General features: G+C 42.8%; 1 protein-coding gene across 2 annotated transcripts; it reads left to right on the top strand.

The window, feature by feature from the left end:
* Positions 1-4,446: 4,446 nt before the first annotated feature.
* On the top strand, positions 4,447-9,059 carry c25h7orf25 (chromosome 25 C7orf25 homolog). 2 transcript variants are annotated; one of them, XM_038964406.1, is made up of 3 exons: positions 4,447-4,525; positions 6,928-7,165; positions 7,421-9,059. In XM_038964406.1, exons 2-3 carry the CDS (start codon positions 6,944-6,946, stop codon positions 8,525-8,527), a joined length of 1,329 nt encoding a protein of 442 aa, XP_038820334.1. In that variant the 5' UTR covers positions 4,447-4,525; positions 6,928-6,943; the 3' UTR covers positions 8,528-9,059. The 2 variants fall into 2 exon arrangements, with proteins under 2 accessions (XP_038820334.1, XP_038820333.1); XM_038964405.1 differs by having other exon boundaries at positions 4,459-4,563.
* The last annotated feature ends 1,000 nt before the right edge of the window (positions 9,060-10,059 follow it).

Raw genomic sequence — 10,059 nt, 5'->3', positions numbered from 1 at the left:
TGGTGCAGAGTAGATCATCTGGTGCAGAGTAGATCATCTGGTGCAGAGTAGATCATCTGGTGCAGAGTAGATCACCTGGTGCAGAGTAGATCATCTGGTGGAGAGTAGATCACCTGGTGCAGAGTAGATCACCTGGTGCAGAGTAGATCACCTGGTGCAGAGTAGATCACCTGGTGCAGAGTAGATCACCTGGTGCAGAGTAGATCACCTGGTGCAGAGTAGATCACCTGGTGCAGAGTAGATCATCTGGTGGAGAGTAGATCATCTTGTGCAGAGTAGATCACCTGGTGCAGAGTAGATCATCTGGTGGAGAGTAGATCATCTGGTGGAGAGTAGATCACCTGGTGCAGAGTTGATCATCTGGTGCAGAGTAGATCACCTGGTGCAGAGTAGATCACCTGGTGCAGAGTAGATCACCTGGTGCAGAGTAGATCACCTGGTGCAGAGTAGATCATCTGGTGGAGAGTAGATCATCTGGTGGAGAGTAGATCATCTGGTGCAGAGTAGATCATCTGGTGCAGAGTAGATCATCTGGTGCAGAGTAGATCATCTGGTGCAGAGTAGATCATCTGGTGCAGAGTAGATCACCTGGTGCAGAGTAGATCACCTGGTGCAGAGTAGATCATTTTGTGCAGAGTAGATCATCTTGTGCAGAGTAGATCATCTGGTGCAGAGTAGATCATCTGGTGCAGAGTAGATCATCTGGTGCAGAGTAGATCATCTGGTGGAGAGTAGATCATCTGGTGGAGAGTAGATCACCTGGTGCAGAGTAGATCGCCTGGTGCAGAGTAGATCACCTGGTGCAGAGTAGATCACCTGGTGCAGAGTAGATCACCTGGTGCAGAGTAGATCATCTGGTGCAGAGTAGATCATCTGGTGCAGAGTAGATCATCTGGTGCAGAGTAGATCATCTGGTGCAGAGTAGAGTCCTGTACTGGTCAGTTTTTTTGGAGCCTCCCCGGCCACGTCAATTCCAAGCCCCACCCGATACCCACATCAGGGCAGATTATTTTTTCTCAATCCACCCATATATAATTGTTCCCGAGAGCCAATCCGAGACCCGCCAAATAACATAAATTAATTAAATTGTTTTTAGGACTCCAGAGTACTAGGCTATTAGGCTATTCCCCTTCCCTGCATGAATTAATGTCTTAATGCACAACTCTTGCACTGACTCTATGCACACACACACCACATGAATACTGACGAAACACACACACACACACACACACACACACACACACACACACTAGAACCAGCTCACTTGTTTTTACTCTATGATTTGACTATTAGATGTTCAATGTTTCTTTTGAAAATAATATTTAAAAGATGCACCATGCAGAAATTGCTCTGCCATTTCCTGGTTCCTAAAATTATAATAGTTTGGTTAATTTCAGTTTATTTGACAAAACAAGCAAGTATAGTCTAGAGAATCATTATACCATCTAAACCGATGTGAAACATATTTTCCATAACCAATAACATTGTATTTTCAGCTGGTTGAAGCTGGTGTACAAAGCCCAAAGTAAAAGATGCAAAAACTAAAGTTAAGAACTGGAAGCATAGAAATATTGTGCATACTTGCACATACACCATAGTGCCATCCAAGCTCATCACTAAGCTAAGGACCCTGGGACTGGGCACGACAAAATGTGGAATAAGTCAAGGGGTATGAATACTTTCTGAAGGTATTGCACATATTACCTCAAATACCTCGACTAACCCGTACCCCTGCACATTGACTCGGTACCGGTACCCCTTGTATATAGCCTTGTGGTTGTCATTGTTTTACTATTTTTCCTTTAGTTTATTAAGCAAATATTTCTTACTTTTTGTGTATTCTGTATTGTTGGTTAAGGGCTCATAAGTAAGCATTTCACGGTAAGGTCTACCTATACCTGTTGCGCATGTGACAAATAAAATTTGATATGATTTGCATCACATTAAATAAATAATCTTCCGAAAAATGACTTTGTCAAAGCAACAAAATAACTGGGGCTTTATAATGATAGTGAAACTTGGAGAAATGTTGGGATTAATTGGGTTAAAATCTTCCTAGAAGTGACAATGGGTTGACTGACCCTCCGTTGAGTTTTGGCACTTTAGCAGGCCATTATTTATAATAAAAATTGCCACTTCATTTAATAACAGGCTTTTAAAATTCAATACCGGTTCATCATTTCTACTTAAAATATCAAAGGGATGCAAAAGGCACTCTTTTCGTGGAATGACCCATTGTATTGTCTTGTATTGTATTACACCCTATAAACATTTTCTACAGATCCCTTGGCCAAAATGTGTTTAATTTGTTAGTTATATTCATAAGAAAAATGAAATGTAATTATTATTTTTGTATGTTTTATTGAGATCTGTCCATGGATCCCTGCATACCTCCGCTGCCGACTTTGAGCACCACTGGCTTAGCTCACAGTTGAGCAAACCAAACCATCAGTCCTAGCTTGCTGTTATGAAAAACAAATTTAAAAAATGCCAATAATGTTTTGAATTTGACTTTTGCATTCAAAAACAGCTTGAGCATAAAACATGTAAAAAATTAATTTCATAGCCATTGAATTATACTGTGCATTATAATTTAAAGGGAAATAATACACACTCTAGAATGCCCTACAAGCCAATCAGAAATTAGTATTCAACAATACCATGGTATAAGTCGTGATCAATCTTCTCCATAGAGCTCGCCAGTTTGTAGATTTACCTCTGGGTTCGTTCAGCCATTCCTATGGGGAAAATGAATGGTGAAAGAATAGGGTATTGGAACTAACGCCGAAAATAAGGCCTATACGTTTTGTTCTATGAGATAATATCAGTCAGTTAACATGACCCTTTATGAATCATTAAGCCTTCATGTGTTGTTTAAATTCAATATACTGAACAAAAATAGAAACACAACATGCAACAATTTCATCAATGTTACTGAGTTACAGTTCATATAAAGAAATCAGTCAATTGAAATAAATTCATTAGGCCCTAATTAATGGATTTCACATGACTGTGCATGGGTGCAGCCATGGGTGGGTATAGGCTCACCCACTTGGGAGCCAGGCCCACCCTCTGGGGAGCCAGGCCCAGCCAATCAGAATGAGTTTTTCCCCCAAAAAGGGGCTTTATTACAGGCAGAAATACTCCTCAGTTTCATCAGCTGTCCGGGTTGCTGGTCTCAGACCATCCCGCAGGTGAAGAAGCCGGTTGTGGACGTCCTGGGCTGGCGTGGTTACACGTGGTGTGTGGTTGTGAGACTGGTTGGACGGACTGCCAAATTCTCTAAAACAATGTTGGAGGAGGCTTATGGGGAAATGAACATTCAATTTCTGCACATTTTAGAGTGGCCTTTTAGTGTCCCAAGCACAAGGTGCACCTGTGTAATGATCATGCTTTTTAATCAGCTTCTTGATATGCTACACCTGTCAAGTGGAAGGATTATCTTGACAGAGGAGAATGCTCACTGAAGGGGATGTAAACAAATTTGTGCTCAACATTTGAGAAGAAAAAACCTTTTTGTGTGGATAGAAAGTTTTGGGGGTCTTCTATTTCAGCTCATGAAACATGGGAGCAAAACGTTACATGTTGCGTTTATATTTTTGTTCATAAATGCCCAGTCCACCTGGCCTTGCTGCTGTTCCAGTTTCAACTGTTCTGCCTGCGGTTATGGAACCCTGACCTGTCCACCGGACGTGCTACCTGTCCCAGACCTGCTGTTTTCAACTCTTAATGATCGGCTATGAAAAGCCAACTGACATTTATTCCTGATTATTATTTGACCATGCTGGTCATTTATGAACATTTTGAACATCTTGGCCATGTTCTGTTATAATCTCCACCCGGCACAGCCAGAAGAGGACTGGCCACCCCTCATAGCTTGGTTCCTCTAGGTTTCTTCCTAGGTTTTGGCCTTTCTAGGGAGTTTTTCCCAGCCACCGTGCTTCTACACCTGCATTGCTTGCTGTTTGGGGTTTTAGGCTGGGTTTCTGTACAGCACTTCGAGATATTAGCTGATGTACGAAGGGCTATATAAAATAAACTTGATTTTGATTTGATTTGTTTACCGCAAACCTTATTTTCGGGGTTTATCCAAAAACACTACAAAAACTAAATTCGTTTCTCCATAGGGTTTGTTCAACGAACCATGACACATTTAGTGCCTACAAAAAGACGACATTACTATTACTCTCAATTGTGGTCATGGCTAGAAGGGAACCAGTTGTCTGCTGTGTGTTGAATGTGCAGTTGAGATTATTTTAAATTTTCAAAGAGAGGCTGAATTTTCGGTGCAATTAGGACATACATTGATGAAAACGCGTTCACTTGTGATTTGTAGATTGAAATAAAGTAAGCCTATTTAAAATGGTGTGAGAGTAGGCCTACTTCAACTCCAAGGTAGATGGCGACAGAGGTATTTTCTCTGTTTCACAACATTCTACTTGATGAGAGCCAAGCGCGACCACCGACCAGACAGCTGAGAGAGGCGAACAAGCACTGTCACCGGGCCAGTGGTACACGTATCAAGGTAGCTGCAACGCAGCATAGTAATTTACCGGCTTTTTCGTAAGTGTTTTTGAATACTTATGATACATTCTCATACTGTGCGGTGTTTCGTTTTGTTAAAAGTAAAACCCAAACAATCTCAACTTGACAGGCGCAAAAACAGTCGGTAGCAAGCAAACTTTAGCTAGCTAGCTGCGCGTTAGCTAGCTGGTTAATGTTGCTAATGAATCCATATGCTAGCTAACGACAACCACTAGTAAACGGGAAAAACGAACGAGATACTAGTTGTTGCATGTTGTAAGGGCGTTTTTTTTGATAACACACAGTTGACTGTAATAACGAGCTTCTAACTCAACTGATGTTAATTTGTTACAAAGTTAGCTGTGTCACAGGCGGTGCATCAGGGAAAACATTCCGTATAACACTAGGAACAATGAACTCTACTAGCAACTGGTGCTGTAGTACTGAAACGGCAGTGCTTTCAGAGAGTATTGACACCCTTTTACCCACATTTTGTTGTGTTACAGCCTGAATTTGAAAATGTTTTAATTTAATATTTTTTTTTGTCACTGCCTACACAGAACCCTATAATGTCAAAGTGGAATTATGTTTTTCGAATTGTAAGTATTCAACCCCATTTGTAACGGCAAAAATAAATCAGTTCTGGAGTAAAAAAAAAAAAAAGGTGCATAAGTCACATAATTGCATGGACTGTGTGCAATAAGAGTCTAACATGATTTTTGAATGACTACCTCCTCTCTGTACCCAACACATACAGATAATTGTAAGGTACCTCAGTCACGCAGTGAATTTCATACACAGATTCAACCACAAAGACCAGGGAGGTTTTCCAATGCCTCGGTAGATGGGTAAATATAAAAAGCAGACATTGAATATCCCTTTGAGCAGTTAATTACACTTTGTAGTGACTGGGTGTCGAGATACACCACCCACAAAGACACAGGCATCCTTTCTACCTCCGTTGCTGGAGAGGAATGATTTCACCATGAGGCCAATGGTGACTTTAAAACAGTTAGTTTAATTGCTGTGATAGGAGAAAAGTGAGGATGAATCAACATTGTAGTTACTCCACAATGCTAAACTAAATGACAAATATTCCAAAAACATGTATCCTGTTTGCAACAAGGCACTAAAGTAATACTGCAAAAAAATGTGGCAAAGCAATTAACTTTTTGTCCTGAATACAAAGTGTTATGTTTGGGGCAAATACAACACATTACGGAGTACCACTCTCCATATTTTTCAAGCATAGTGGTGGCTGCATCATGTTATGGGTATGCTTGTAATTATTAAGGACTGGAGTTTTTCAGGATAAAAAAAGAAACAGAAGGGGGCTAGGCACAGGCAAATTCCTAGAGGAAAACCTGGTTCATTCTGCTTTCCACCAGACACTGGGAGATGAATTCCCCTTTTAGCTGTACAATAACCTAAAACAAGTCCATATCTACACTGGAGTTGCTTACCAAGAAGAGAGTGAAAGTTCCTGAGTGACCGAGTTAGATTTTTTAAAAGTATATTTAAGTCAAAACTATGGAAAGACCTGAAAATGGTTGTCTAGCAATGATCAACAATCAATTTGACTGCTTGAAGACTTCTGAAAGAAATTATGGGCAAATGTAGCAAAATCCAGGTGTGGAAACCTCAGATTTACCCAGAAAGACTCACAGCTGTAATCACTGCCAAAGGTTATTTTCTAAAGTATTGACTGAAGGGTATGAATACTTATGTAAAGGAGATTTCTGTGTTTCAATAGATTTGCAAACATTTCTAAACATGTTTGCACTTTGTCCTTGTGTGTGTGAGAAAATATCGATTTAATCCATTTTGAATTCAGGCTGTAACAACAAAATGTGGAATAAGTCACGGGATGTGAATACTCTCTGAATGCATTTTATCTAAGACAACTGGCAATCTGCTGCTCCCTGTAAATTATTCTCTTAACTATTACAAATAATAATAATACTGTTTGGATACTGATATGTTTACTCGCCCACACCCAGTTGGAATTGCGTCTCTTGACTCGTTTACGATTTAAATTGTGAAAGTCCCACGTGATTCTAACACTCACTAGTGTCATTATGTAAATTGACGTAGCCCAATAGGGAGTTTGTTGATTGATTTGAATGTTCCATCCCTTGCTGAAACAAATGGTATATTCAGGCGCTTTGGTTAAATTGAATGTTGAGTAAGGCTAGAAGTTGTAGTTTGTGTTAATACACAAAAAAATGATTGTGTAGTTGATCGTATCATGTTTTTGAAATCCAATGGTTGTATTAGTTTTTCACATTTGCTACATTTCTAGATCAATGCAGATTCTGCATGCTTAAGAACATCAAAATGATGTTATTGGTGGTGTAAACAACCACCCTAATGTGTGAGTCTATCCTTGGCCCGTCACTTCAGGAATAATGCACCAAAGATGGCCGCCACACACTCCATGCTGCAGGAGCGTATCCAGGTGGCCCAAGAGCTGCTCAAGCGTGTGGACCAGCTCTGTGCGAGGCAGGCGCGTGATGTGGAGGGCCGGGCTAAGCTCTGCAGCAAGCTGCGAGCCGAGCTCAAGTTCCTGACCAAGGTGGAGGCGGGCAAGGTGCTCATCAAGGAGTCCCACCTGCAGAGCACCAACCTCACCCACCTGAAGGTGGGTCTTGTGTATATATTGTATGTATTTCCCAATTTAATTATATGTTAAGGTTCCTTTTTAGAGTGCCCAATGGACGATTAGTCTTACTCTGTAGCTGTCCATTGTTTTACCCATCTGACAACGAGGACCATATTGGAAATATGTTGGTTGACTTTTTGGTTTAATCCTCACTGGTTTTTACTGTGTATTGTTGTATTCACATCAACTTGTATTTGTATTGTAAATCTTTCCAATAAATCTATATGAAAACAGGCCATTGTGGAGTCGGCAGAGTCACTGGAGATGGTGGTGAGCGTGCTGCATGTGTTCGCCTACGAGGACGCCAGCGGCACCAAGCAGACGCTGGTGGTGGATGTGGTGGCCAACGGCGGGCACACCTGGGTCAAGGCTATTGGGCGCAAGGCAGAGGCACTGCACAACATCTGGCAGGGTCGGGGCCAGTATGGCGACAAGAGTGTGGTGGAGCAGGCTGAGGACTTCCTGCAGGCCAGCCGCCAGCAGCCTGTGCAGTACAGCAACCCACACATTATCTTTGCCTTCTACAACGGCGTCTCCAGCCCAATGGCCGACCGCCTGCGAGAGATTGGCATCTCGGTGCGCGGGGACATCGTGGCGGTGAACTTGGTGATGGCGGAAGAGGAAGGAAGCGAGGAGGAAGAGGGGGAGGGAGCAAACAAGGAGGGCATGGAACACTGCTACGAAGAGGAAGAGAGAGAAGGCAAGGCTGCGGAGGAAGATGAAGACGTTGAAAACTTTGTCGAAGAAGACGATGCAGGAGATGTGGAGGACACGCGAGTTGACCGCGACACCATCGTGGCCAGCCTGGCATTCCCCACCGAGGTCAAGGTGGATGTGTGCCGGCGGGCCAACCTGGACATCACCACACTAATCACGTACGTGTCGTCACTGAGCCACGGCCACTGCCGCTTGGCCTTCAAGGAGCAGGTGCTGACTGAGCAGGCAGCCCAGGAGCGCCAAGACAAGGTCCTCCCTCGCCTCCAGGAGTTCATGGCAGGGAAGGAGCTGTACGCGTGCCAGTCGGCCGTAAACGACTTCCGCGTCATCCTGGACACGCTCGGCGGCCCCGGCGAGAAGGCGCGCGCCGATGAGCTGCTGAGGCGGCTACAGGTGGTGCCCGACCAGCCGTCGGAGCGCACCCAGCGCCTCACGGCCAGCTCCAAGGTGAACCCCCGCTCGCTCATGATTTTCGGCACGGGCGACACACTACGGGCAGTCACAATGACGGCGAACAGTGGCTTTGTGAGGGCGGCGGCCAATCAGGGCGTGCGGTATAGCGTGTTCATCCACCAACCGCGCGCCTTGACGGAGGGCAAGGAGTGGAGGGCCACACCCATATGAGAGAGGGAGAACTAACACCCACAGTGGCAGGAGGAAGAAGACTGATGATGAGTGAAGGGCTCTGACAGCAAACAGGAAGGAGAAGATTGTTTGTGGAATATACCACTGAACAGACATTAATTAAAAGGGGTGTGGAATATACCACTGAACAGACATTAATTAAAAGGGGTGTGGAATATACCACTGAACAGTAATTAAATGGGTTGGGTGCCAGAACAGAGAGCTATTCTTTTTATGGGGGGGGGTGGGGGACACATAAAATATATATCACAGCTTTTTGCGATGTGTCACTAAACCACTACTGGTTTAGTTTAGCACGCAGTTGGTACAGGAGCATTCTTTTTGCAACAACTGCAGACAGTGGTGATAGTTGTTGTGTAGCCTATACTGTATATGCAAAAAATAATTAATGATATGTCAGCGTATTGTATTTTAGGGCAATTTAAAACGGCTTTGGCCCAATGTGCTGAGGGTGAAGTATATTTGTTTTCTGTATTGCAAGTCTGAATTACATGTGAATAAAGCATCTCTAAAAAAATATTTGTGTATTTAGTAGAGGTCGACCGATTTTAATCGGAATGGTCGATTTCAAGTTTTCCTAACAATCGGTAATTTTGGACGCCGATTTTGGACGCTTTATTTAACTAGGCAAGTCAGTTAAGAACACATTCTTATTTTCAATGACGGCTTAGGAACGGTGGGTTAACTGCCTTGTTCAGGGGCAGAATGACAGATTTTTTTACCTTGTCAGCTCAGGGATTCAATCTTGCAACCTTACGGTTAACTAGTCCAACGCTCTAACCACCTGCCTCACGAGGAGCCCGCCTGTCACGCGAATGTAGTAAGAAGCCAAGGTAAGTTGCTAGCTAGCGTTAAACTTATCTTATAAAAAACAATCAATCATAATCACTAGTTATAACTACACATGGTTGATGATATTACTAGTTTATCTAGCGTGTCCTGCGTTGCATATAATCGATGCAGTGCGCATTTGCGAAAAAGGACTGTCGTTGCTCCAACGTGTACCTAACCATAAACATCAATGCCTTTCTTAAAATCAATACACAGAAGTATATATTTTTAAACCTGCATATTTAGCTAAAAGAAATCCAGGTTAGCAGGCAATATTAACCAGGTGAAATTGTGTCACTTCTCTTGAGTTCATTGCACGCAGAGTCAGGGTATATGCAACAGTTTGGGCTGCCTGGCTCATTGTGAACTAATTTGCCAGAATTTTACGTAATTATGACATAACATTGAAGGTTGTCCAATGTAACAGAAATATTTAGACTTATGAATGCCACCCGTTAGATAAAATACGTAATGGTTCCGTATTTCACTGAAAGAATAAACGTTTTGTTTTTGAGATGATAGTTTCCGGATTCGACCATATTAATGACCTAAGGCTCGTATTTCTGTGTGTTATTATGTTGTCTGATTTGATAGAGCAGTCTGACTGAGCGATGGTAGGCACCAGCATGCTCGTAAGCATTCATTCAAACAGCACTTTTGTGCGTTTGCCAGCAGCTCTT

This window comes from Salvelinus namaycush, chromosome 25 (assembly GCF_016432855.1).
Source record: "Salvelinus namaycush isolate Seneca chromosome 25, SaNama_1.0, whole genome shotgun sequence".
NCBI classification, from domain to species: Eukaryota; Metazoa; Chordata; class Actinopteri; order Salmoniformes; family Salmonidae; genus Salvelinus; species Salvelinus namaycush.
The sequence above is the reverse complement of the archived record's forward strand: the minus strand, read 5'-3'. Positions and strand labels throughout refer to the sequence as shown.

Excerpts from the sequence above, each read along its gene's own strand:
- c25h7orf25 (XM_038964406.1), top strand. The coding sequence starts at position 6,944 with ATGGCCGCCACACACTCCATGCTGCAGGAGCGTATCCAGGTGGCCCAA. Across the intron at positions 7,166-7,420 it reads CCAACCTCACCCACCTGAAG|GCCATTGTGGAGTCGGCAGA; the intron begins GTGGGTCTTGTG and ends ATATGAAAACAG.